Source organism: Necator americanus, chromosome II (assembly GCF_031761385.1).
Source record: "Necator americanus strain Aroian chromosome II, whole genome shotgun sequence".
Classification (NCBI taxonomy): Eukaryota; Metazoa; Nematoda; class Chromadorea; order Rhabditida; family Ancylostomatidae; genus Necator; species Necator americanus.
The window spans coordinates 7,288,460-7,316,301 of NC_087372.1; the positions used below are offsets into that span (position 1 = coordinate 7,288,460).

The window sequence follows — 27,842 nt, forward strand, 5'->3', positions numbered from 1 at the left end:
TCTCGTTAAGTACTGATAGAATCAACGAGATAGGATATTTCACAAAGATCAGCTTGAATACACCCTCCCCTCCCCTCCCCTTTACGAGGTAAAAATTTGCCACGAGAATTTGTATATTCGGAACTCTTGCTTCTGAGTTATATATGCAAGTACGAACGTATCGAATTCCAGAAAATTTGCATGGTTGAGTGCAAAGCTTCTGCGTTTGAATCATCATTCCTCACGTTGCGTCTACTGTTGTTACTATGTTCACTGAGTGTTTACTATTTAATAATTACTCAAAATATTTCCTAATATCCACTAGTGGTCTTTTTTTCTTAAATATGTAAAAATCCCACGTCGCATTCATTAATTATTTGAGATTTCCGATTTTCGGTTTTCCACTTCATATTGTAAACGTTCCGTTTTCGAATGGAGAGTGGTGACGCTTCTCGTGACAAGCTATTAGGTTTAGTCGAAATTCCTCGGACAAATTGACAATACTTTTATTTATCTTAAATTTTTTGAACGATAACCATGAATCATTTGAAATAAGCCCCAATGGCATCGATGATCTTCCGCAACGTTAAATCAGATTTTGCTCCAGAACGCTGAAGACTGATCCTTGAAGAACTGCTCGAGTAGCTTTCGATGTCGTCGCGAGTTTGGAAGTCTTGACCATCCAGATGACGTTGGAGATAGGAAAAAAGATAGTAATCCGAGGGAGCCAGGTCTGGGGAATACGGTGAGTGTGGTAAAATGGTCCAACCGAAGTTCGTCAGTTTGGCTTTGGTTGTTCTTGCAATGTGCGGCCGAACGTTGTCGTGCTGGAAGTACACTTCGCGCTGGTGCGGGCGTGCATTTTCGAGATTTGTCTTCAAATTCTTCAACTGCTCAATGTAGACATCTGCGGTCACTGTAAATCCCTGAGCGAGCATATCCCAGTATTCGATGCCGTGTACGCTCCACCAGATGCAACGCATAACCTTTTTGGGGTGTACGTTGAGTTTGGGGATGTCTCCTGCATCCGTACCTTTGTCAAACCAATGGGCACGCCGGTAAATGTTAGAATAAGAATTCCACTTCCCTTCCACGGTGGCTGTGTGCCCAAGCCAAGTGTGGGTGCGGTTGAGCATGAGGAGAGAAAGTGCGGTATCAACGCGGCAGTCCATGTCATACTGCGTCAGAGCATGTGATACTCATCGACCTAGTTTTCGCACCTTGCCGATTCACTTCAATCACAACTGTGGTTTGACTCATCCCAAGAGCGACTGTCAGTTCGCGAGCGGTTTGGGACGGATCGGCTTCCATCTGTCTCTGCAGCAAGACCAAATAAAACTCCATCGGGCGTCAGGAACGGTCTTCATCCTCAATGAAATAGTCTCCCGGCACGAGCTTTGAATGCCACTTCTAAACTGTACTTCTAGCGGGCTCCTTGTAAACTTAATTCAGACGTCTATCGATATCTGCGGGTTCTTGGCCAGATAGATTGAGAAAGAGTATGACGTTGCGGAGGTGGAGTGACGACGGCTTGAAATTGCGCGACATGGTTGTAGCAAAGGAACTAGCTCATTGTAATTGTTAACCTACGCTTCGAAGAGCTTTTATACTCTATCAAATTGTGACTAACACGTTCATTTTCGTTAGATCTTTGCTGAGTGATGATCTCTAGAAGTCATCACTACCATATTCTCCGAGAACTCAACCTAATATATATGCGCGCCTTTGTACACGTGCCGTCCAGGAGCGAGCAGTGTCTAAGATTAGCGATGTCTCTCCACTAGCCTATTCGAGTAAATCCAATGAATATGCTGAGGACCCGAATTTATACAACGGGACGTGTTCTAACTACCTCGTAATTGCAAACACCGTCCCCACACCGTTTTTTAGGAGGATTGGGGGAAGTTGTACGGATTCGCGTTAGGTTCCGTGATCCACAACTCGGATTCTATGGGTTCTCTGAGGTTTCCAAACTACGTAAATTTCATGATACGCTGCCTTTAAGCGGTCAAACGTACAACATTCAAACTGCGATTTAGCACATGTTCTTGCCTTAACGCGATGTCAGCAGGTTATTTATGGGTAATGTCAATAAATAAGTTTAGTTATGCCGTCTTCGATATCGTATAAGAAGCGCGACGAATACGCCGTCAGTCATGAGACCGCTCGATATCGGCAGAGGATTCACTTGTTAGCATCTGAATACCTGTTGACTGTTTATTTACGGTATGATAGAATCGAACAACAGCTTCGTATGTATTGACACAAATCAGTGATAAGTTCTCGTTCTTTTCTTCTATTTACTTCTTCATTAGTTATAAGTTTTGTTTTCTAAATTACGCCACCAATAGTCAATTCTTTTGGAGAACTGAGTTTCGGTTAGCAGCTCTTTGTTTGAAAATACATTATTTTAATATCAATATTGACATTAGTATTATTTTAATTGTCCTCATTTTATAATTCTTTTTATGTACAAAGTGATTATCCAGAAATTTTCTATTCACATGACATTGGACACCTCAATTCAATCATCACAAATTCCATTTCCTCATGAACATGAACTTTTTGTGATAATGTGATTTTCTGTCATTTTTTTCTGCAGAAGCACTCCGTCTGTTTCCAGCTCTAGTTCCTAGCTCTTCCTCTTCCCACTTGGTATGTAGCACGTCTATTTGGATTAATTCTTCTCATCTTGAGAGGTATCATACCACTGCCTACTAGCATCGACTCAGTATCTTTATCAAAATCCACAAAAGGAAATCATTAGTGGGTCCAAGGATTTTCGTAGAATGTCATTCATATCTTCTAAAGAATCATTGAGTTCGTCAATCTAAGGAGCAGTGGTACTCCCAATTTCATGGAAATCTCGCTGTTTTGCCTGAAACGCTTGACTCTATGTTCTTCATGTGAAGTTGGAAGAGCATGTCGAGTAAATGCGTGCGTTTACTTTAATCTCTAGGATAACTTGTGTTTTAATTATTCATATTGTATACGATTTCCTATCATGTGACCATTTTGTGCGCAGTTCATGGAAATAAAAATTAAAATAAATATTTAGCAAAACTTTGAGGTTAGGTAAGATTTTAGGAATTCTTTCCATAGCTGGTTATTACGTCCCTTTTTTGACCTATACATCTGATTTCGCAATTTAATAAATTACTTGATTGGTTTATCTTTTGAAAACATGAAGGTAAACGTATAAAATGTCTTATCATGACGCTAGAAAATCGACCGAATTTGTTCTGGTTCAATAGATTGTGAGGTCCGCAGAATTCCACATCCTCACCAAAAACACCATTTATTCTGCAGAAGATGATGCAAAACTCCAAGTTACACGATCAACATTTTTACGGACACTACTGAATCCTTCCGTATTCGAGAAATCCCGGAGATGTGATTAGAACCGGATTTCTTGTTTTCGTATCTTTAAAGATCACAGCTGGACATTTATATCATCCACTAGATGATTCGATTTCCCTCTTGACTATACATGTACAGTGCATTCGCTTGCAGTTTTGATCAAGTTTTTCGTCAGATGAAGTCAGTCAGGTGACCTAAAAGAAAGATCAGCAACATTTTCTTTTTATTGATCACCATTCTCTCAAGAAATCCTTGAACTTTTAAATGAACTATTCCTTACACGTAGCATAGGATTATATTTTTGAATAAAAACGAGTATAAGTCTTTATTAAAAAGAAAAAAAAAATCATCTCCTTCATTTCAGTGATCCTATATACCTTTTTTATAACTCGAAATAACTTTTCTCGAGGGATTTTTCTTTTTGAAATAAATGGTATGATACTCAAGAATTGAATAATGTAGTTCTGGATTTTGTACAGCACTTATGTCAGGTCAGAGTAAATCAGGATTGTTTAGTATAGGTAGAGCACTACATCTTCACTTTACGTAACTTAAATATATCTGTAAAGAAAAATTCGGTTTTTATATGATGATTTGATCTAAATGCACCACTCAATCACTTTGTGTTTTTGTCGCCTGCAACCCTGGGACCCTGGGACTCTACAGCACTTGAGTCTCTCGTTAATTATTATTTTTTACGGTAGGGTTAATACGACATGAAACCTAATGGAATTGAAATCGGATCCGCTCAAGTTCCAATTCGCGAACGTACGAAATCGCATCGTTTTGACTCGAGTGTAGTTATGTGTGGCTCATTTGAAACATAATCGTGCGTGCACGTGCTATTCAGTGCTTTTAAGATGACAATCTCTGTGACCGTCACTGATGTGGACTGTAAATTACCGGGGAAATTCGAAATTGATGCGAAGACACCGGCAAAACCAGCAAAGACCAAGAAGATATCGTAGGTGTATTTTTAAGAGAATAAATGCTTTGGAAATGCCTTGCTGTCATTCCAGAACAACCTTTGCACTTATTAATCTAATAAAAGGAATGGTTGGCCCTGGATGTTTTAATCTTCCGATGGCCTTCAAACAAGCGGGTCTTTGGGTAAGTTTATTAATCTCTATATAACTCAGTGGATCTCAGATGTCAGCTTAACACCGATATTAAGACTGCCTTCGGTATTGATTTTCTGTTCGGCATCGTCTCCATTATTTGTATGGTGAAACTCGTCGTAAGTGCACAGTACTTGTGCAAAAGGTGGGATATGTTGTTCTTTCGTCGAAACGTGCAATGAATTTCTTCGCTTAGGAATGGATGCGGAACCTTGGATTACGGACAGCTGGCGCAGGAAGCATTTGCCACCAGCTGGAAACCACTTGCAAGGTTTAAATATGCGGCGAGGTAAGGAAATTTAAAGGCATCACCCCACGAATCGGAGGTGGTACGGATTTCAGGTGGACTATTCGTATACGGGATCGTAGATTATGGAGATAAGGGTGATTCCGTCCATTTCTTCCTAACTGTCGTAAAAAAACGGCCCGGAAGATACGGCTTCGAGCGTTTCGGGGCGCTATTTTCTATAACGAGTTCGATTGGAGCGCGCTAGCCTTGTGCACGCGCCACATCTTCCGGACCGTTTTTAAGGCAACTAGGAAGAAATGGACGGAATCACCCTTTCTCTATAATCCCGTATAAGAATACTCCACCTGAAATCCGTGCCACCTCAGATTCGTGGGGCGATGCCTTTACGAAGAAATTGAGTATTAAGAGGTATAAAACGAGAAAAGAACACCCTCTTTCTCAGATGGTTCGTTAATTGCTGTCTAATCTTTCTTCAACTCGGCATCTGCAGTGTTTTTTATATTTTCGTCGTCGAACATGCTAAAGAGGTAAACATTTATTTTTTTTCATATAGAGAATAAGAGACAAACGCTTTTCAGTACATTTAATATTTATTGTCTAATTTTAAAATCTAATCTAAAATTTGGTTTTAAAATTATTTTTTTTGTTTGCAAAAGAGTTTTAAGTTCATTCAAATGTTTCAGGTTGAAGTTCAGACAATAGGCATAAAAATTTACAATTTCTGCTCTGGATAGAATATTCATTTGTAATTAAACAGAAAAACCGAATACGTCCTCTGATAAACCTTTTTGCATTGCTTCCCCCCTGCTCTAAATCAAATATTGTCTGATGGTCGAACTAATTTGACAATGTTTCATCGGCCCCGGTGCAATTCCATAAGGGGCTGCGGTCTAAGCGGCATGTGAAGTCTGCTACGAAGCTGAAACCCTCCGTCCGCATTCCGACTACAGAATCAAGGATACCGCCTTGAACCGCTCGCTCCACCACCGCGCCGCCCACATAATTGCGTCAAGCTTTGATCCGACAATAAGCCTTTCCGTTCTGTCTTAATGCAGTACCAAGTTACTTTAATCGATTAATTATTTTTATATGACGTTTGTATTCTTTAAGCCATTGTTTCCGTACAACTTCGACATGTTAACATTTTCAGATCGTTGATCTTATTTGGCCTGAAAATGATCTCACATGTGACAACTACTTCCTATTTGCACTGCCAGCATTTCTATTAATATCGTTGGTCCGAAGTATACATATATTATCGTATATTGCTCTACTCGGAAATATTCTTATGACAGCATGCTTATCTATCATTCTATACGTGGGTTAAGCCTATCTGCACTCAAGAGAAAAAAAGAACTTTTTGGAAAAAAAAACCAGAATTAATATCGGGAAAAATGTAGTTGGGGGCACTCAGTGGCGCCTTCACTTCTCGACACTCTAACTTACTTTTTTTTTCTCTTAATAACTTTACAAGTTACGAGTTTATATCTCATAGATACTCCAAGACTAATGCTTAGGTCTTAGGGTCCCGATTGATTGGATTGTTACTTCGAGAAATGAGGGCGACACTGAGTGTCCCCCAGTCAGCTACATTTCATCCCTAATATTTACATTACAGGAATTAGTAAGCGCTCATCATATTCCCACTAAGAATTTGCCAGCAATCACCACCTTTGACGGGGTGGTCGTCTCAGCTGGATCAATACTCTACGCTCTCGAAGGTCAGGCAATGGTAGGTCTTGATTGGAATATCAGTTTCAAGAAACGGCAAGTTTTGACTAAAATTTCAATCTATCAATTCTTTTTCCTATCAATTCCTGCATTCCTGTCTTAGGTGCTACCGTTGGAAAATAAAATGAAGCATCCGGGAGATATGAAAGGCTTCAATGGCGTGCTATCCACAGGTGTCGCGTTGGTGACTTTGATGTATGCCGGTTGCGGCTTTTTTGGATATATCACCTATGGGGATGCAGTGAAAGGAAGCATAACGTTGAATTTGTCGGATTCACCGTGAGTTTCCCGTGTTTCTAAGCCGATTCTCTGATATGAGGACAGTCTTATTCACAGGGGGGCTTGAAATGAAACTCGAAGACAGGTTTGATTTTTCCGCAATTTCAATGATTTCAGGATAAATATATCAGTAAAAGCCATGCTCCTCTCTGTGGTCTACTCTGGTTTTCTTATCCAGCAATATCCGCTAGTGCAGATGCTTTGGCCACTTGCCAAACAACCGCTACGTCGCAATGAAGTGAAAAGATCGTATATCATTGGGTTAGAGTGTCTCTTCCGCTCCTCTATAGTATTTATTGCTTGTGAGTTATTTGATTTTTTTTTAAATTTCCGAAGACAAATCTAGATACAAAGGATGAAAGTCATTGAATCTTTGAGATTTTCAGTGGGCCTCTCCTGGTTGGTCCCAAATCTCGAACAAATCATGTCACTTGTTGGGGTTACCTCTGGAATGATGTTGGCTTTAGTGCTGCCATCCTTAATTGAAACTGTCGTCTTCTTCAGCGAATGCCGGAAGAATCATCCAAATTGGAAATTTTGTATACTTATTGGCTTGAATTTTTTCTATATCACATTAGGTTTGTTTTTTGTTGTCACAGGCCTCCAAGCGAACATCTTAGATTTGATGCATGGAGACTCAAGTTAGAATAATCTATTACGGGATTGCATGTACATAGTTTGCTTATAAATTTGTATTTAGAGGTCTCCTTATCTCCGGATCATTTCTCCTAGAAACAGTGCAGCAAAATTTTCCATGATTGCTTAAAGGCATCACTCCACGAATGTGAGGTAGTGCCGCTTCGAGCGCTCCGGTGCGCTGTTTTCTACGACGAGTTCGATTGGAGCGCGCCAGCTTTGTGCACGCGCCTCATCTTCTGGGCCGTTTTGCGGCAATTAGGAAGAAATGGATGGAATTACCCCCCTCTCCATAATCTACTTTCTCGTATACGAATACTCCACCTGAAATCCGTACCAGCTCAGATTCGTGGGGTGATGCCTTTAAATGCATCACCCTACGAATCTAGGTGGTGTGGGTTTCAGGTGTGTTATGCCTATACCGGGTCCTGGATTATGGAAAACAGGGTGATTGCGTTCATTTCTTCCTAATTGCCGTAAAAAGGGCCCGGAAGATGCGGCTTCAAGCGCTCCGGAACGCTACTTTACAACGAGTTCGATTAGAGCGCGCCTTGCCTTGCGCACGCACCGCATCTTCCCGGGCAATTTTTTTTTCACGACAATTAGAAAGAAATGGACGGAATCACCCTTCTTCACATAAGCTGCGACTCCACCTGAAACACGACCACCGCAGATTCGTGGGGTGATGCTTTCAAAGCTTCGTTGACGGTTTTATATCAAAACCATGTATTCACAGAACTATTTTCCTCTTTCGTTGCTCTTCCGGCGTCAATTGGATTGTTCTTTGCCCCTAACCTGAAGGCGTCGATGATTCCTTTGACTCCTTAAAAACTTTAAAATTTATTATGATTTTTTAAAGATAGTATACACCTCACTGAAAATCTTTTTATATGGAAACGAAGGCATCATTAAGAATCTGTAGAGTTGTTTATTTGTGGAGAGTCTCTGAATTTTTATTTTTTGCTACATTGAACAAAATTCAAATGAAAGAGATTATGCTTTGGGAAATCTACTACTCAAACACGTGGATTTTTTTAATTTGATTCAAATCCAAAGTAAACGATTATTAGCTACACTTTCTATCCAGTACCTAGTTCGACAGCCGCTTTCTAGTAAAGGAAAGCCGTCAGACCAGGATAAAGCGCACTTCATCCATTTTATCCTCGTTTGAAGGAATTCCTTTATTTGAAAGCAGCTGTGAAATTAATAGAAAAAAATAGTATTGCAAATAACATCACTATCTGTTGTCATCCGAGATGTCAGCGTACAAAACGAAAACCAACGGAAGAAAAGCTCTTCTCCTGAAGGGAACGAAACTGTTCTGAAAAAGTCGAACACTACTATCTACGTCCATCAATTTCAAACCGATGGAGATATACGTAGAAGAATATTCCAAGTAACATATCCCAGCTTTTTAGCATCTAGGCTGAAAAGAAGGGAATCGGAGGATAATTGCAGTGGAAATGAATTCTTCGTTTTCCTTTTTTGAATTCCTATTGACGAATTCTTCGTCGCAGGATGAGGAAAACACGTAAACTAATCGACGCAATGTGATCCGGTAGTGACCAATGATTAGTGCTGTCCGCGATAGGGGCGTGAGAGGGAAATAACTGGGAGAGGCGGATGATAAAGTGTTGTTATAAAAATTCAACAACCACAATTTTTTCTAGAAAAAAACTGTACTGTCTCCTTTTTTCAGAATTCATGATCACAGCGAACTCATGTGAAAATAGTGTTCCTCAAAGGAAGGACTAAATAGCCAAATATTGAAAGATCCACAATTTATTCCACGGAAATGATGAAATGTCTTGGAGTAGGTTTCAACCAATGGTTTCTTTTCAGCCAAAAGTGTGGCCGCTGATCACCTACGATTCGCCAATTTTCAATTTTCATACCGCTCGATTTTGTTAAATTATAACATGCAAAAGAGGGCGGGTGTGGTGTAGCGGTTAGAGGTTCCGCTTCCTGCACGATCGATCGGAGGTTCGAATCCGCCCTAGTGCTCACCAAGCCTTTCATCCCTCCGGGGTCGATAAATTGGTACCAGACTTGTCTTGGAGGATAAAAGCACTGGATTGACACATCGGCTAGCCACCGCAAGTCATTGTATAGGCCAGATACACGTTCGTAAACCTCAAACGATTATGAATTGAAGTGAACGTGGGGACGCATCCCAAGCGGATTGATTAACGCCAGAAACTTTATCCTTTATCCTTTATAACATGCAACTCATTTTCACGGTCACCTCTTTGTAATTCAAGAATAATTAATATAAAAACAAATTAATAACAATTTATTCATAATTTGAACATAAACATAAAAATTCGTACTTTTTCGTTTCTGAAGGGATTCAGCACATGTTCCAAATTGAAATATACCAACTGCTATTATCTGAAAATGTAATGTTCGAAGAAAAGTCGAAAAAGAATTGACATAACCAGTGGGCGTGTCCTTTGACCGCTTATCATTGGTCAGCGTCATCAGAACAGTATCGTTACTTTTGAAGCCGAAATAAGCAACGATCGATGACACAGATTCAGAAGAAGGGAAACGAAAATCAATTTCAAAACTGTTTCCTGTTTGTTCCCTTGATGTTTCTTCAAATATGTATTGATCCATCAATTGAACAGCAGCACATACTCGGTACGATTGATGAATTGACGTCCGATGTTCTCTTTGCTGGTACCATAGAACATCATATCATTATAAAATATCTTTTGAGAAATGTCTCTGCGGATTGGCTTTAGTTCAGTGTACTGATTTATTTCGATAAGTGAGACAGTTGCTGCTCGCGCCATAAAACCCGTGACGAATACGTCATCTATCTGAAATAGATGTCACCTATGAGGCATTAGAAGAGGACGAAAACAAAAGAATCACCCAAAAATATTTCATTTGTGGCAGAACGCTGAGCATCGGCAGCACCGCAGTCCTATGTAGCACATAAGCAACACCGAAACAGTATTCTGGATAACTCTCACCTGGATATTCATCGTATGTAACGTACCTGAATAATCGAATAATTTCAAGAGGTTTCGTCTTGATCGGGTGCTGATAGTTCATTGTTCAATAAGAGCCCATTGCCTAGTATGAACTCACCATTTGCTTCTATTTTTGCGAACTGGTGAAGAGGACGGGGACCTTAATACATCACAATAGCCTGCAGTAGCCAGGGAAATTCTTTAGCAGGAACAAAAAAAAATGCGAATTCGCGTTTTTTTTTATTGGTTTTTTCCTTCATAATTTGCTAAAATTTGCGCTATTGAAGTTCTAAGTTTGGATTTGAATTTTAAATATGGAGACATTTTGTAGAAACCAGAGAAATCAGGCTTTCGTATATACAGTAAGATGTTCTCTTCACTTTGGCTTCCTGAAACCCACATTCAATTCCCATGGTGTCCTGATTACGATGTCGCATATTAAAAAGAAGAGAAATTTCTAAAAAAAGTATCAATGGTATCAGTTTTCTAGACGGAGACATTTAAAACACGTCGCTGACAACCATTTAAAAATCTGAATAAATAATGAAAAAGAGCAAAGTTGTGTATTTGATCTCAAAAAAACCATGTATTTTTTTTTGAAAAAAAAAACTTTGAAATTGAATTTTTGAACAAAATAAGCAGTTCTCTGATAATATCCTGCACTGAATGGTATCTGGCCGCCGGGAAAGCAAGTTTTTAAATTAATTTATAATGTGTCATTTTACCCAAATTCTAAAAATCTTAGAACTTCAATATCGACACGAATGGGATATCAAAATGATTATGACAGCAGATAAAAAACGGACATATAATATACCTTCACGTTTCTCGCCTTCTGTTTGCCCCAAATGTCATATATCCTTAAGGTGCAATCATCTCAGATTGTGATCCCCAAATTTGTAGTCGGTGGTAATTTAGAAATGAAGTCTTTTTATGGAAAACTTTCAAAGTATGACCTATAGATCTCCCCATCACGAATCGATTGATGTCCAAATGTATGACACGCGCAAAATTAAAGGCAGCATACCACGAATCTGAGGTGGTGCGGATTTTAGGTGGAGTATTCGTATACGGGATAGTGGATTATGGAGAGGAGTGTGGTTGCGTCCATTTCTTCCTAATTGCCGTAAAAAACGGGCCGGAAGATGCGGCGCTACACACGGCTGGCGCGCTCCAATAGAACTCCTTGTAAAAAATAGTGCGCCTAAACGCTCGAAACTGTATCTTTCGGGCCGTTTTTTACGGCAATTAAAAAGAAATGAGCGGAATCATCCTCCTCCCCATAATCTACAACCCCGTAACGAATGCATCACCGGAAATCCGTACCACTGCAGATTCGTTGGGTGATGCCTTTAATCAAATTATGGAGAAAAAACCAATAAAGAAAGGCGAATCCGCGTTTTTTGTTCGTTTTCTGCCGAAGAATTGTCGTGGTTACTGTATAGCTCCACTTCTATGTTTTTGTCTCAACCCACATCCACAATTTTTAACAAACCGCTACTTGTAACACGAAATTGAATTCGGCAACACTCGGCTCTTAATATAGTTGGTCACAAGAGGAACATTCCATGCAACATCGTCATCAATTTTCAGGATTGAATCCACCTTAGGATAGGCAACGGCTGCAAAACGTAGCGCTGATAATGTCTGAAAATGTACAACTTTTCTCCAGTCAGTCGTAGTGGACGGAAAAGGTAAGAAAAGAAACAAGCGTAGTCCCGTCCTTCTATTTTTCTTTTCTTAGTATACCTTCATTGTAAGGTTCCTATACGAATCCAGATAGTCTCCTTGAAGGATATCGTCAAATAAATTAATTTCCTCCACTAGTCGCGTCGTTTCATTGAAATCTCTCAGACTACCTATAGGAAAAATGACACAATACGCGAACTGAAAGAAATCAGTATTACTTTGACAATAAGCATTTATTCAGTGGAAAAAAATTGGTACATTAATAACACAATAAATTCTTTACTAATGACCAGCAAATAATCAATACGTACGACGGTTTAATTTTTGGTAGTGGTCTTCAGAGTTTTCACATTTCCACTGAGCTTATAAAACGTACTTTGTGTCTCATTCGTCGACCACCATAAAATCTTCGCCACCTATCTCTCGTCTCAAAATCGCTGGTTATCGTGTAAACTAACACCAAAAATCGCGCATTTCGGCAATCTGGCGATGGAACAACAAGATATTTGGTAGGGCGTAAGAGCTGTAAAACACCACCGCACCTCATTTGCAAAAACCAAAGATCTAATACAAGATTTTGAAGAGAACGCACCGTATCTCTGTACGCTTCATCCCCAAACATGTGATTAGTGAGCACATTTGTTGTTTCGATATTCAAAGGGATCCAAGGAGTCTCTGACTATTTTTAATTAGCAGGAACTTATAATTACGTTGAACGTAGGTGAAACTCAAAAAATAACAAATAAAACCTACGTATTCTCTCTCGGTTTTGTTCGATATTTTATAAAATACCACTAGAGGTATAACTGTTGTTAATAGGAGCATCATTTGTCGGCTTGACAACCATATTTGACGGAAAATATGCATTGAAATAGTCTAGAATAGAAGTTATTCCAGTCTAAGGATTATAGAAAAAAGTATACACGCACAAGCAGAAATCTGTGCAAGATTATTTCTTCCAAATGGGCGGAGCCTGAGGACATCATGAAAGATTTAATCGGCGAGAAACTGCTCCAGATTAGGGATTTTTTTTCTCCATTATTTTCAATGTACAAAGTGCTCTCCAAATGTGTCTTTAGGTGACACATGGGAGCTTAAAAGCTTCACCCCATGAATCTGAATTGATATGGATTTCAGGTGGAGTTTTCGTATACGGGATGGGAGACTATGGAGAGGGGGTGATTCCGTCCATTTCTTCCTAATTGCCGTAAAAAACGGCCCGGAAGATGCGGCGCCGCACAAGGCTGGCGCACTCCAGTCGAACTCCTTGTGCGCCAGAACACCTGAAGCCGTATCTTCCAGGCGGTTTTTTACGGCAATTAGGAAGAAATGGACGGAATCACCCCCTCTCCATAGTCTCCCATCCCGTATACGAATACTCCATCTGAAATCCGTGCCACCTCAGATTCGTGGAGTGATGTCTTTAACTACGGAGCAAAAGCGGCCTTTTCCCTACTATGAGACGCAGGTGGATTAAGGGAACGAAACTCACTACTTTTAGTGTGACAAGGGCGGCTCATGAGATTCTTGTATTCGGCTAGGCCAGAAGCTTGCAATCAAGTGACTGGGAGGGGAATGGATTGGGAGACGATTTGGAGTCGTCTTCAACAAAAAAAGCTCCAATTGTCCACTCGAGGACAACGCAACGTTCTTCCACAAATCCGTGCAACCTGCCCATGGGTTTTGAATTTATTGTGCACGTCACAGCAGTAAGAAAGATTCTCCTGACTTTGAAAGAAACCCCTCTAAGGTGTCGCCAAGAAATAGGGGGTTGCACGGTTCATCTTAGCTACCGAAACGGAAAAGTAGTGAGATTATAATCTGTACTTACAACACACGTACCTCAAAATGGGAAGCGGCTATTGAAGATCCGGCGATGCGAGGAAAGATCAAGTATGTCTTCAACGGACTGGGGAAGGCGACACGACGAAACCCACTGAACGCCGTATACGACAATGGAGAAGAACTGTTCTTAGAAAAATGAAACAGTGGAGGAGTTGGTGAAGAGTGGTTAGTATGGGAAAGAAAATCGACTCTTTTGAACAACTTACGACACGAATCGTACGTCTGCGGATCAGAAGATCTAGTCCTACGCCAACTTTGACAGTCTCCGTTGCTTACTATCGAACATCAAACTACAACGAAGAAGAAGTCAAAGTTTTTTATATGAATATAGAAAAGTTCTACAGAGAAGACCATACTTTCTACAAGGATATTGCTAGTTCTATGTCAAATTGCCCCCAGAGAATTGCCAGAGGATTTTTTTACTTCGGGACCCATGTTTTAGAGTGAAAATTGCAATTCCAGATGTCTTCCTCTTTACGCAAAACGAGTGGCCCGTTAGGAGATACCAATAAAATTTCCTACCTCGTTGTCAGAAAAAGTTTCCCTTGACGGATGTCGCTATTGAGCTAAAGTTCTATACGGGATCGAACCATAGCCTCGTCCGAAAAAGATTTTAACCGCGAAGTTTAGAGGACGAAGTTCCAGAACAATCAATAAGTGGGGTCTCTTCGCTACTCTAGCCAGGTATTGGAAATATTCTGCAGTGGACAACATCGGCGACGAATACGTTCGGCTTGTCGCACACTTTCACGACTCACGAGAAAAACTGAGTTTTAAAACTACCAAGAAACGTCTATCTCCTGAAACTCGTGCTTAAACGCTAGCTTGGATCAGAACTTAAAAGTAAGAAGGATAAAGTTTTTGGCGTTAATCAATCCGCTTGGGATGCGCCCCCACGTTCACTTCAATTCAGAATCGTTTGGAGTTTACGAACGTGTATCTGGCCTATACAATGACGCGCTGGCTAGCCAATGTGTCAAGTCAGTGTTTTTATCCTCCCAGACAAGTCTGGTACCAATTTATCGACCCCGGAGGGGTGAAAGGCTTGGTGAGCACTAGGGCGTATTCGAACCTCCGATCGATCGTGCAGGAAGCGGGACCTCTAACCGCTATACCACACCCGCCCCGGATCAGAACATAGTCAGATAATAATACCTTAGAAAATAAGGAAATGGTGAAACACTTCCAGTCTATGGCATATGCATGAACGATAGGAGAAGTACTGGACACTCGGTTTGTTCTTCAGATCAACGATCAGCATGTTCAACTAATGTAAAACCCTCATCTTCACTCTACGTTCCGATAATGCAGTGCTTGGTTTTTGTGCCCGGGAATATGGTCAGCTCCTACAGTTCCTCGATGTTCATACGTTCATTGATCTTAAGACATTGTTGACGTTAGCGAGAAGTAGACAAGTGCAAGCGTTTTTGACGAGGAATTCGGAAAGCATCGGATCTCGACAGGGTTTTATCTTTGTTTCAGATTGAACCGCTTGATAATCGCTATTTAAATTGGTTTGGCAATGGTCATCTCAAATAGAAAATATCTTCAACACCATACCACTTTTATTTTTTGAATAAGAAATCTTTCAATTATTTTTAACAGAAGAAGGAAATGCAAAAAAAGTTGGATCACTGCTGCCCAGAACCGCTCCTTTCTATGACGTGTTTTTTGATTTCAGAAGAACGTTTTTCATTACCTGTCGCCGGATGAAATGTTTTAGGTTGTTATGGAGACATGGTAGGTTGTTTTCTCTTCTACCTTTAAAGCTCTCTAATATTTTTTGTAGCAATGGTGGAATCACGAAGAAATAGCACAAGGTTCTACTCCACTGTTGTAACGTATTCCGAAAGAACACATTTTCTTCCTTGCCAAACATAAAAGTAGATCAAAAGCGTTGTTGATGCAAATAACCTGAAATTCTACTGTGTCACTGTTTTATCAGTGCGAAACTAATTTTTTACAACATCTCGAGGTACAATGATAAGTTTCTATTCATGTTCTTGGAATAATTAGTAGTGATATCATTTTTTTTAAACCTAAGAGCTAATTTAAAGATACCCGGAATCCAGACTATGGTACTGCTCTAGAAAGTTGAAATGACAAAAATCTTTATCGAATAAACATGATATGGTTACAAACGATGAAATTAGTCGGTCAAAGCACGTGCGGTTCGTAGGCCATAGTTTGCTGCAAAATTTTCGGGATATATTATCAAGTAGAAGGACTTCTATCGATTGCTCATATTTCCCTTTTCGGAGAATGCTATTTTGGAGAAGTTCTGCGTTTCTTCATCTCATAACACAGACGGATCTACTTTTCATTACTTTAATAGTGAAAGAATGTGTTGTGATGTAGCGATGGCGTAACAACAGTTCTGTTACAAATAAATGAAAATGAAAGCGAATAGCGAAAAGAGATTTCATCTGCATTATTTCAGCCACTTTAATACATTATATGAGTGCAGACGTTCTCATACACGTATTTCTTTTATGCAGTCTATGGCTTGTGTCATATAGCAGAGGATCAAGCGACAAATATCACTATTGTTTCTTCCAGAAGAAACAATGTGAGTCATCAAATGAAAGGCATGATATGTTTTCAAATACGTTTCCCTTCACTGTCGTCAATTTTTTAAATTTCAAGAATTTGAGGCCCTTCTTTAACGGTTTGCCTTTCTTAGTGGCTTGAAGGTAACTAACTTCAGTTGCGACACACAGAGAAGGTACGTCCACCGGTGGGGTTTTCCAAACCGAAACGAGTTCAACACCGCTGCTGAAATTCAAAACCGTCTTAGCAAAGTCTCGCAAGATGACTCCCTCTTCCAGATAGGTTGGGTGATGACCTGTGGTGAAAGCTAAGCTCGCCTCTACAAAGCTGCTTAGTTTGGAGAAAAGTCTTGCCACCCTAGCATGTACACTGCCGTCTGAGACGTTGGAGGGTATGGTCAGAGGCGATCAATTCTCAGGTTGCTCAGGATGTCCTTGATTCTCAACCAAAACTCGCGTGGAAATTATCTCAGACTTTGTTCTTACAACGAGTGTTCACAGACGGTGACCTACATGTCTTTCTTCGAGCTGCAGGAGGTATCAAATACTACGTGATTGCTCTGTAATAGAGAAGAGAACAATAACAGAATGAGCGACGTACAACAGATGAATGACCGTAAACTCGTCACAACTCGGAGAAAAGTTTTTCGCGAAGTATAGGTGATGTTGGGTCGATTTTCACTAGATCTTGTCACCCCGTCTGGCCGCTTCGCCCTCTGAGTCGCAAACCCGTTAGCATCATCTATTGGTACTCACCAACACCAGCAGCTGATGAATGCGGATTAGACGCGTTCTATGAGGAGCCGGGGGAGGTGGTACGCTCCCTTCTACAAAATTCTCCTTTATAGTAATTCCTTCACCAAATTTTCGGATACTACAACACAAAACTAGAAAAGGCCATCTAGAAGAATGCACGGTCGAACGATTTGGAAAATGGAATCAGAATAAAAACGACATTCGTCTTGCCGGACATGTTGTCCACCACATTCGTCTTGCCTAGGAATTCTCTTTGAATGAAAGAAGACAAACGCCCGTGGACACGGAAATCGCCCAGTTGCGCTACTCGTGCCGACTCGGGTCGTCCATGAACCTCACCAACCACACTACTCAAACTTGGCGTCTTAGTAGCGCCATATTTTTGTAGTAGTTGTAGTCATTGTTTCGTTCTTGCGAAAATACAACTTAGTCACGTAGTGGGAAAGAACATCTGAGGTTTTCATTGAAGATGGAAAAAAATATCGTATAATGATTGTCTAACTGTTCTAGGACAATTGGCAGTCTGTGGAAGACGGTAACGTGAGCCTCCTGAGAGGATTATGAGACTGCGTTAAACGTGCTATTAAGTGGCGCAAAACAATGTAGGATCAAACTTTGAAAGCAACCGAGGAACTGTTAGGAAAAAGAAGGGCTTTCTGGCTTACTTGAAGAATCCTTGTTCCTGGGTGACTGGCACATTGAGGAGAATCCAACAGTGGAGACTATGACCTGACCTGAGTCGCGATCAAGAGCATGAAACCTGCACAGCACACGGACCTGATTTTACATTATCTGGATACTTTCTTTGGGCTGATGGCCATCCGCCTCATGAGATTCTAGCGACGCATTTAACGCTCTGTCTCCTGAAAGAAAGGTTTTAGACCAGTGAAAGAACTCGCAAACCGATTTTTATTTTCTACAAGAAAGCCGGGGGATTCGATATGCTTGTTGTCAAATTGTCACCAAGATCATCCTTATTCGCATATTAAAGCACTGAATGAAGCTTAGTATAAAGAACATGCCAGATTTCGAAAGAAGTCCAGCTGCTTGGAACACATCCGGACATTGTCGAGGGGCATAGAGGTTTGCAGTTAATCCCGCCTTCTCCCTGTCCTAACCTTCGCCATTCATTTCTTTGAAAGCCTGCGACAGCATATAAATGTATGCAATACTGTCAGCGCTCGCCGATCAAGGTGTGGACGCGTCGACATATTTGAGGACATTAGCCAATTGATGTGCCACTACAATACAGCGTTTTAATCGCCCCATCACCATTGGGAAGGGGTGATACTATACAGCCGAAGCTGTTCGTGGCTGCATTACATTGGATAATGAAATCACCAGGTTGGCAGGAGAGGGGAATACTTGTTGACGGCAGATTCCTTTCTAAGCTCCGTTCTGCAAGCGAGATCGTTCTTTTTTCGAGAAATTCCAATGGAGCAGAGATGATGTACAAAGAATTGAACGATGCAAGGAAGAGAGTAGGATTGTGAAAAAAACAGAAAGTAGAGACATTTAATGAGGAACGTCTGCTGTGATGACGGAGGAGTACAACGTAAAGACTCCAAAATTTTCGAAAATTCGCTCTGGAGAATGACTTGAAAAAAGAAACTTAATACAAGGATGAGAGCAGCGTGCGAAGCATTCGCACCCGTCAGGGAAGCTACGGACCAACTTACAAACTCAATCTCCGCGTCCATCTGTTCGAATCGACGGTTCTTCCAGCGCTCTCTTACGCAGCAGAGAATAGGGAAGACACCGCAGCCACATTCAGGAAAGTACTGACGACCCACAAAACTCTTGAGTGATATCTTCTGAGGTTTTTCTAGTGCATAGAACATGAAGCCTGTCTTCACAACTCTGACTTTAGAGAAAATGTTTGCTACACGGATGGACCAGACCAACTGAGGCTAGGGAATGAAACGAGTGAAAAAGATGCTGTGGCCCACGTTCAGTGAAGAAGGGCCATCTAAGTAACTAATTACAAAATATAAAGTCTCTGCCGCAGGAACCAATAATTTGTTTGACAGATGACAGTGATCACAGATCATTTTTTTGCCTACATTATATTTATGCTGGGCTCGCTTGCCTCCACTCATGACATCTTCTCAGCATAATTTCTCATTCCTTTGCTTTGGTCACAGTCTTCCCTCGTTAATTTGGTCACAGTCGTCACCTGAGATGTTTTTTCGTCAGTGATGTTGGCAAGTTAATTCAGCCATGGGCAACTGAGCTCTCAGCTGAATAAGCTCAAATGGCTGGCCCATTCATTTGTGAACACAGTCAATCCTCAGCCTATTTCTCTCAAGGGCACTTTGCATTAACTCTTTTTCACTGTAACACTTTATTTTTAAATGCATGATGGATTCTTCTTGCGAAGTGGCCAGTCTGTCTGTGCGCGGCTGCAAAATTCCTTTCATTGGGCCTCGAGTGAAGACGGTGGCGCATCCCAAGTGGATTGATTAACACAAGACACTTTATCCTTTATCTTCAGATGAAAGACTCCTGAAATGTTAACTTATTTAAACGATTTCCAATATGAATTAGCATCAAAGCAAATATTTATAAGTGCTGCACTCAAGAGGGAAATCTTTCTCCACTGTAGCTTTTGTTGGCTCGACTCTTCGGATATACACATATATACACATTATTTCAGATTTCAGATTTATGCGTTTCGTGACTTTAGACTCGCAGATGCAAATTTGTCTTATGAGAAGAAGGTTGCTACCCCCATTTGCACCGTTCAAGGGGCGCTATGTGGTACGTTTTCCATTTCTGAATTTCTTTCCTTTGGAACAGTTCCACATCTTATAGATTGCGCCAAAGTACAAGTTAGGAAATTGCTTAATCGAGAAGGTTATGAGCACGTTTCACAATTCATTATTCTGTTATTTAAATAAACCGTGGCTATATGGAGAAGGCAAAAAGAGCCTTAATGATGGAATATGGGATGACAGGTATAATATGTCTTAATTTTTGAATACATTCAGTGCTGCTCCAAAATTGCGGAGAGAACATTTACATAGGATAATACTTAGCCTGCCTTCCATGATTGTGGGGTTCGCTGGATCGTTAAGGAAAGAGTCTAATCAGGTGTCGTGACAGAAGACTGCAGGAACTGTGAGTCATGTTGGAGACCACGTCATGCCCATCAATTTCTCCACAGCTTCACTGGCGGCTGGAACGGCTGAATGCGTTCTTTCATTCTCTTCTTCCTTCTTCTCTTGCAATACTATTCTTTAAGGGTACTGTCCCCTACTCTCAGAACATTTAAGATGAACGCAAAATGAACTGCAAAGATTGGTATTGATCTTTATTAACAGCTATGATATTGGTCTTCATTAACAGCTAACTTCTCGGCATTATCGCCCTCGTTAGAGCTGGAAATTACAAGGCCATTAGTGATATATTCTGCTCATCTCTCCCCAATTGCTGAAGAAAAACGGCGCCAAAGACTTCGTTTTTTTTCACAGAAAGCGTTCAAATGTTTGGCAAAATCAGAGGACAAACTGTCGGCTCAACTCATTTGCTGAAATTGGTAACGTAACAGACCACCACGGTCCAAAACTATGAATCATCGTTTCTATAAGAGACCTAACAGCCCGCCCTAGATCAAATACGCACAGATCTTGGCATGGAGCAGTTCGTTCGTGGTCGCAATGCACTCATCTTTTCTGTTCATTTTTGGACTTCGGCAGTTATCCAAAATGCCTATAGTGTTCTGCGTGCTATGATCTCGGACTCGAAAAATAGTATCTTAACTTAAAAAAAAAACCTCTACTTCAGAGTTTTGATGACGTATTCTGCGGTGTGCTCCGAGTGGGTTGGATAGTTCAGATTTTACGAGCTTATCCATATGCTTTGCGAAAATACCCGAATACTTTACTTTAATAGTGGGGAGGGGGTCGCGTTTCCGATATATAATCGCCACCATATGACCTGCATGTGATACGATACACTACTCCTGATACCATGCAACCACTCTCTCTGACATGAGGGCAAACCACGCAGCTGGGAGCAGATTCGGTCATATGCACGACTGCGTACTAGCTGACAGTTTATGGTGGTATTTCCACAACCTTCACGCTTTTTTGTAGACAAGATTAACGCAGACAGCTCCGTACTGCTCTGCTGATATTACCAGAAAACAGAGCGAAATCTTCTCTGAGCCACCCACTCTTGCCGCCGTCCTGTACATGTTACCTGTAATGGATTTTTTTCGCTTTGCTAAGATGCGCTAAAAGATAGTGGATTAAGATGTTTTTGCTACTAGATTTTCTATACCACTTAGTGTTCCAAATCCCGTCCTGCAAGTTAATGTGTACATTTGAGAAAGCTAAGCAGTTGTTTTTCCGTTGCTCCCTCGTGAACTTAATGTGCGGACATCGCTGATTGAGAAGATTGAAGCAGGTGTCCAATTCTGCCTGTATGGGACAGATGACGCAACAGTCTTCGATGTAACGACAGTACAATAGTTGTTTGCAGTCTATTATAGGCTTTTCGATTTTAGACATGAAAAGAATGGCTGGAACGCGTGCCAGCCTTCGTCCCATAGCTAGGCCTCAAAGTTGTCCGTAGTACCGTCCCGACCATCGAAAAATAGAGCAGTTCAGGCGCCTATTCATCAGGGTAATGATCTGCTCAGTGCTCAATCCGTAGAGGTCCACACGAAGATTATTCAGAAGAACTGTCAAGGTACTGTGGGCTAGACAAGATGAACGACAGTTAGGTGCACAGCAAAACCAAGGCTCCTTAAATTTCGTAACGTAGCGTTTTCTCCACAAATGACGAGTGTACTTTCATTCAGCAGTCCCAAATCGCTCCTTCTTCGTCTCTAACAAACACATAAATTTTGATGTGCTCTTTAGCTCCTAGAAAGTCTCTTTATAGATGTTAAGATCTTGTTTTTGTGGAGTGGGAGCAAAGGCTGAGGTCGCCTCCATGGCGAGTTTTATTTGATGCGTTATTTATCTTGGAAAAAGTGATTTCAAGAGTTAACTTTTATGGGTCGCACATAAAAGTGAAGAAATACTCGTTGAAGGCCAAACGAAGCGAAATTGACTATGTTGAGATCTCTCTACAATAAAACAGGGTAAGTGGTGTGTATCACGAGTATGACCACGAGTCAATTACGCTCCAATCTTCCTACATCTCCTGAGAAGCGACGTGGGGCACGACCCTCTCAAACGACTTTTTCTGCAAGGCCACCAACAGCGCGTCACTTCGACAGCGCAAACGTAGGGGCGCTGCTTTTGTCATCAGACGGGAAAGACAGTGTCAGCGGCACAGTGATGGAATTCTACGTTTGCGTTTGTACGCTTGGTACGTTTATAAGGCGCCTCGTCGAAAAACCCGACAGTCAGGGCCGCTCCCCACGTCGCTTTTCAAACAATGAAGAGAAATTGGGCTTGATTACGCCCACACTCGTAATCAATACCCTTCTTCCTATCTTTTCGTAGAGATCTTAAGATCAGATCTTAACTTACTCTGATGTTTTTCTTGAATTTTCTAAAGCAAGAACTGTCTTGAGGTAAACTCTCAAAAATATGATAACAGGACGAACACTGCTATGGTTGCAAATGTTTGCTGTTTCGATGTACTCTCCACAGTGTTGAAATGTTCTTGTTGAGGTGATGAATTGAACAATGGAGAACAAAATTTGGATTTAGCACAAATGAGCGCTCTATATATTTTGAACACTGAAGTGATCGTTTTTCAATGAATATGGAGAAAAGAGTGAGTAAAAGCGTAAGTAGAAGCGTTTTGTCTGCGTTTACATCATGTGTGAAAAGACTTCCCATGAATAAATTTATGTGGAAATCAGTTGTCATTCCCATTAAGGTAATTGAATGAGAGAGGAATATTATTATGTAAGCTCTGCGTTAGTGATACCGTAATTCTTGTTGATACTGATCAGACTGATTCTGGAGGCAATATATAGAGAGGAATTCTCTCCTGCAAGAAATTTTCTGATACCAAAACGTCAAAAGATTCTAATCAAATTATCATCATGTAGCAGTTTTAGGCTCTGCAGAAAAGGGTTTAGTCAACGAACACCGTCACAAGAAGAAGCTTTGCGCTCACTTGGGCATGATCCCATATTCTTTGTCGTTACTCGGAATCCTTTTCAAAGATTTATCAGTGGATTTATGCACATATGTATATACGAGTAAGTGCTTTGCTATCATTGTCACAAGTTTGCCTCTTTCTGGGTGTGTTGTAGCGCTAATGGATACAGTTTCATTTGAATGAGACAGCTAACAGAAATTTGTAAGAGATTACATTACGCGCTGCAATAGAAGGCATCGTAGGAAACAGCATTCAGGGGCCGACTGCTTGCAGTGATTCAGTGAGAGATGAGAGGAACCACCCCGGTCTCCATAATCTACGACCCGTATACGGATACTCCACTTGAAATCCGTACAACCCCAGATTTGCTGCCTTTAACTCTTTTGATGTGCTGTAGCGCTAGTGTACTCAGCTATTTCTATGTAAAATAGCCGAAAGGAATTTACAGAAGATTAGTGCAGAGGTCTCAAGTGTATACAGCAGGGATTTCATTTTCATTCATCTTTCAAGGAGTTTTCAAGCTCTTCATCTAACGTTTTAGAGGAGTTGCTAGCGTTTAGTGATGGGTGGCTGACATGTCCAGAGCGACACAGCAGAACCAATCCTGCACAGTGCTTTGAAAATCCGTAGTCTGCGATCAAAGGTAGATTCGATTCTAATTGTACTTGCTATGTAATGCTGTATTAATGTGTGTTTTGTGTTTGCATTTTTTGCGGGCGTTTTTTTTTTGGCCATGAGATGAGTGGCGAAGCGAATCTCTACGGCTGTTCTCTTTAAAGAGACAGAAAAATCACCACGGTAAAGAAATGAAGGAAAAAATCGTGAAAAGGGAAAAAAAATTTAAAAGAGTGATTCGATTGCAGCCGAACTGCTTCTCATGGCCAATCAAAGCCTTCTGAAAAGTGATATTAGCAAGAACTAAAATTACGGAACCTTGACATATTTTAAAACAAGTCTGAAATTTTAGCCACTGCCAACCGAAACTCCTTCTTAAAGTTGTTGAACTAAAACTCGTTGAACTAAAACTATGTTCGAATTTAAATTTTACAATATGTTAGGATTCTGTTCCTGTTCTATACATCTGAAATCATTTGAAAAGACCGACCTCAATATCAGGTGCCGGCTATTCTCCCTTCCAACTAGCTCAGCATCAAAAACTGCTACCACTCCCTTCGCGCGCTGCTGCTGCAGCCAAGCACGCGAGAGCTTCGAGGAAACTTCTTAGTGAGTGCACTGCGTCCACCACCAGAACGTTGCATCCTATCTTGCAGTACAATAGCAGCACATAAATATAAATATAAATGAATATAAATATAAATATAAATAAATAAAAGCCCTAATTTGCTCTCAGAGTATAGGCCAGCGGCGATTCGCAGCAATCATTGATTTTGTAGTACGGGAGCAAAGAGAATTTATTTGAAGTTACAGTTTAACTATTTAGTGCGACTGTGCTCTGCTGAAACCTCTAATGTAAAAGCCTTTGGTCTGGGGTCATAAGTAAAAACATAAGTGAAAACCGCCAAATAAGTAAAAAAAGGACATTTGGAAGATGTTGGCAACGGCAATTAGGCTTCCGTAAACTTTTGAACCGTTATTTTTTTCTTACCGTAGATGTTTCCAGTAAGAATAAGCACTGCTCTGAATGTGGCCGAGATATATCTTGTTTTCTACCGAGACTCCGCGACCTACTGTTTTCGTACTACAGGCATCCAGAAAATGAGTATTCGTACGAGGATAAGACTCGAATATTCCATTTTGCTCCTATGACATGGTAAGTAATGCATTCATATATTAGTTACCCATTGTTGGTATAATACAACAACTAAAATACCAACAGAATTTCCTGCTTTATTGTCCATTAACAAAACGTTATTATGAGCATCACAAAAGCATCTACAGCTGGCTTGAAACTTGTTCAGTCGAGGTAGAGCATCGCGTCCTCGGTGAACTCGTGGTGATATCCTCCCTCTCAGAGCGCCGCAATGTCTTCAAAGCTCTCGTGTTCTTAATTTCCATAGCTTTTCATTCTTTTACTTTTTCCAGAAAATAGTTCCTGAATAGGTTTACATTGTCATTGCAAAGTTCTTTCCCATTATTTTCCCTTTGCTCTGCTCCTGCTCGTGCTCATGGTTCTAAGATCTTTGTTCGTACTAATTAGACTCTGTTTTTTTTTCGAGTAATTGTGCTCGTAGAAGACCTACACAGCGGTTCAGGTGGATGTGAATCCGGGCGTTGATTTTGCTTGGATGTAAGCCTTCCTGTGGGGACTCAAAGTTGGAAAGAGTTTGAGATCCCCGACATTCTCGAAATGTGATATCTCAGAGTATCTATCTCAGAGTTTGCGGTTGCAATGTGAGAACAGTACATCCGTCAACTTACATTCACTTCTTGGACCTACAGAGTGCATCAAATTCCTCGTTAACTGCTACACTACACCCGCCCCATCTCGAGAGTTTTGCTCGGGGAGTTGATCAATCCTGATACGTTGGCTGTTCTCTCTATTAGTTCAACTCAAATATGAGTCATCTTTCCGTAATTCTGTGTTAGTTGTAATAACCACCAACCTTTTTTAGGTACTGCCCTTCAATTGCATCTTTTAACTTTGTTAGCGTGATTCGTTACGATATGTTGCAAAGAGAAGAGATGGCCAAGAAATACGACCATGTGTTGCAAATTGCTGGTGTTCCGATGCAACAAAGATCATACATCCGCGCGGAGTTTATGGGTACGCTTCTTTGGATCCACCATGTTTTTACGAGATGTTCTAGTCAAAACAGAAGTTTGACAACAAACAAGCTCAATGAAATTCCGCACCGATTTTCCCTGATGTTGGATACATTTTCTTCGGAAAAAGTGCTGATTTTATCAAGCTTATGCCAACCTTATTCGAGTTCGTATGCCAGTTCTCTTGCACATGTCAGAGTTGAGCTGTTTACGTAGACTTGGAACGCGTTTCACGTTTGATGTACTTTGGTGTTACCCCCCTCGCACGCGTTTACTCACGGTTTGTAGCACAGAGGCTTGCTACCATCTATACACTCATAATGATTTCAAACAGCCTAAATTCAGCTTTGCCATTTCTGAAATCGCACTGGAATAAAAAGAAGTCCATTTTTCCTAAATTTCTTTTCTGAACAAGTCTTGGACCGTTCCTAATAAATTCTTCCTACGCAACTTCTTCTTCTACGCCATTTGAGTTGGTTGAGGCGCACTTAAAGGCATCACCCCACGAATTTGAGGTGGTACGGATTTCAGGTGGAGTATTCGTATACGGGATCGTAGATTAAGGAGGGAGGAGTGATTCCGTCCATTTCTTCCTAATTGCCGTAAAAAACGGCCCGGAAGACACGGCTTCGAGCGTTCTGGCGCGCTATTTCCTACAACGAGTTCGATTGGAGCGCGGCAGCCGTGTGCACACGCCGTATATTCCGCGCGGTTTTTTACACCAATTAGCAATAAATGGACGGAATCATCCCCCTCTCCATAATCTACGATTCCGTATACGCAAACTCCACCGGAAATCCGTACCACTCCAGATTCGTGCGGTGATGCCTTTAACGGATCTCTTAATGAACACTCCTTCGACAAATGACACAGCCTCGTCTAAAGCACTTTATTCATAAAAGGGTACAACATTATGGAGCCAGTTTTGAAATTTGAAAGTTTTGAAATCAAATCGTGCCTTATTTCAATAAATCATTACATTGTGGAATTTTAGGTGGAATTGTCTGCGCGGCCTTTTTTTGAACGAAATCCCAAAAACTGAACGGCGTAGCTGTCACAGTTACCATGCTTATCCACTTTTGACAGATTATCTTCCTTCAATAGTTTGGAATATTCCCCTGATTTTTCCATCTATCATCTTGAAAAACAAAGTAAACGCTAAAAAAGGATAAAAAGGATAAAATCACTGGCGTATCAGTCCACTTGGGATGCGCCGAGGCGTTTTATCGCGACTCGTAATCGTTGCGGTTTTGGTGTTGGCCTATACAATGACTTGCGAGTGCCACACGATGATCAAATCAGTATTTTTATCCTCCAGAGAAGTCTGGTACCAGTTTATCGACCCCGAAGGGATGAAAGACTTGGTTGGCACTAAAGCGGTTTCCAACCATCCACCTTGATGCAATCACGGACCTCTAACCGACTACGCCCCACCCTTGCCAGTAAAAACTAAACGTAATGGAAAATAAGGTGTGTTCGTGGCATGGGCCTTAGGAACTTGTGCCGACGATTACATCAATTCATCTTTTCTTCAAAGTAATCCTTTTTAAGAACGCTAACACGCAGAATCAAACTCGATTCTTTTCTAGGAAGCCTCCCACCTCATGCGACGTGGAATAAAACAGATCGAGTCGACATCGAGAATAAATTGCTTTCAAGCACAAATCTTCTTGGGATCTTCTTACAACTATACTATCATGACTTTGTTATTTTCGGTTATGATTTCCCAACGCCGAAATATACGCAATGAGTACACACTGTAAATGTGGAGCAAGTGTTACTCTCGAACGCTCATTCTTAAAAAAAGTTATTTGGAGTTTATTTTGTGGAAATGAAAGAAATGTGACAGCTGCAGTTACAATTTTTGTCACCCTTC

The 27,842-nt window shown here is 40.9% G+C and overlaps 4 protein-coding genes across 7 annotated transcripts; 2 read left to right on the forward strand and 2 right to left on the reverse strand.

The window, feature by feature from the left end:
- Positions 1-521: 521 nt before the first annotated feature.
- On the reverse strand, positions 522-1,151 carry RB195_017070 (uncharacterized protein; the record flags this gene model as incomplete). 2 transcript variants are annotated; one of them, XM_064183903.1, is made up of 1 exon in its annotated part: positions 522-1,151. In XM_064183903.1, one exon carries the CDS (start codon positions 1,149-1,151, stop codon positions 522-524), a length of 630 nt encoding a protein of 209 aa, XP_064039783.1. The 2 variants fall into 2 exon arrangements, with proteins under 2 accessions (XP_064039783.1, XP_064039784.1); XM_064183902.1 differs by having other exon boundaries at positions 522-962.
- A 3,048-nt stretch (positions 1,152-4,199) lies between these two features.
- On the forward strand, positions 4,200-7,363 carry RB195_017071 (uncharacterized protein; the record flags this gene model as incomplete). Of its 2 annotated transcripts, XM_064183904.1 has the most annotated exons (10): positions 4,200-4,303; positions 4,359-4,449; positions 4,514-4,602; positions 4,654-4,746; positions 5,150-5,234; positions 5,858-6,025; positions 6,326-6,439; positions 6,542-6,717; positions 6,835-7,019; positions 7,104-7,363. In XM_064183904.1, the coding sequence occupies 10 exons, from the start codon at positions 4,200-4,202 to the stop codon at positions 7,361-7,363; spliced, it is 1,365 nt and encodes a 454-aa protein (XP_064039785.1). The 2 variants fall into 2 exon arrangements, with proteins under 2 accessions (XP_064039785.1, XP_013300219.2); XM_013444765.2 differs by lacking the exon at positions 5,858-6,025.
- A 2,608-nt stretch (positions 7,364-9,971) lies between these two features.
- On the reverse strand, positions 9,972-12,890 carry RB195_017072 (uncharacterized protein; the record flags this gene model as incomplete). Its single annotated transcript, XM_064183905.1, has 8 exons — positions 9,972-10,178; positions 10,234-10,360; positions 10,453-10,494; positions 11,836-11,981; positions 12,084-12,221; positions 12,400-12,546; positions 12,616-12,698; positions 12,773-12,890. The coding sequence occupies 8 exons, from the start codon at positions 12,888-12,890 to the stop codon at positions 9,972-9,974; spliced, it is 1,008 nt and encodes a 335-aa protein (XP_064039786.1).
- Positions 12,891-19,840: 6,950 nt separating this feature from the next.
- RB195_017073 (uncharacterized protein) lies at positions 19,841-27,716 on the forward strand (the record flags this gene model as incomplete). Of its 2 annotated transcripts, XM_064183906.1 has the most annotated exons (5): positions 19,841-19,933; positions 19,988-20,130; positions 24,948-25,013; positions 25,816-25,967; positions 27,556-27,716. In XM_064183906.1, 5 exons carry the CDS (start codon positions 19,841-19,843, stop codon positions 27,714-27,716), a joined length of 615 nt encoding a protein of 204 aa, XP_064039787.1. The 2 variants fall into 2 exon arrangements, with proteins under 2 accessions (XP_064039787.1, XP_064039788.1); XM_064183907.1 differs by lacking the exons at positions 19,841-19,933; positions 19,988-20,130; positions 24,948-25,013 and having other exon boundaries at positions 25,868-25,967.
- Between the last annotated feature and the right edge of the window lie 126 nt (positions 27,717-27,842).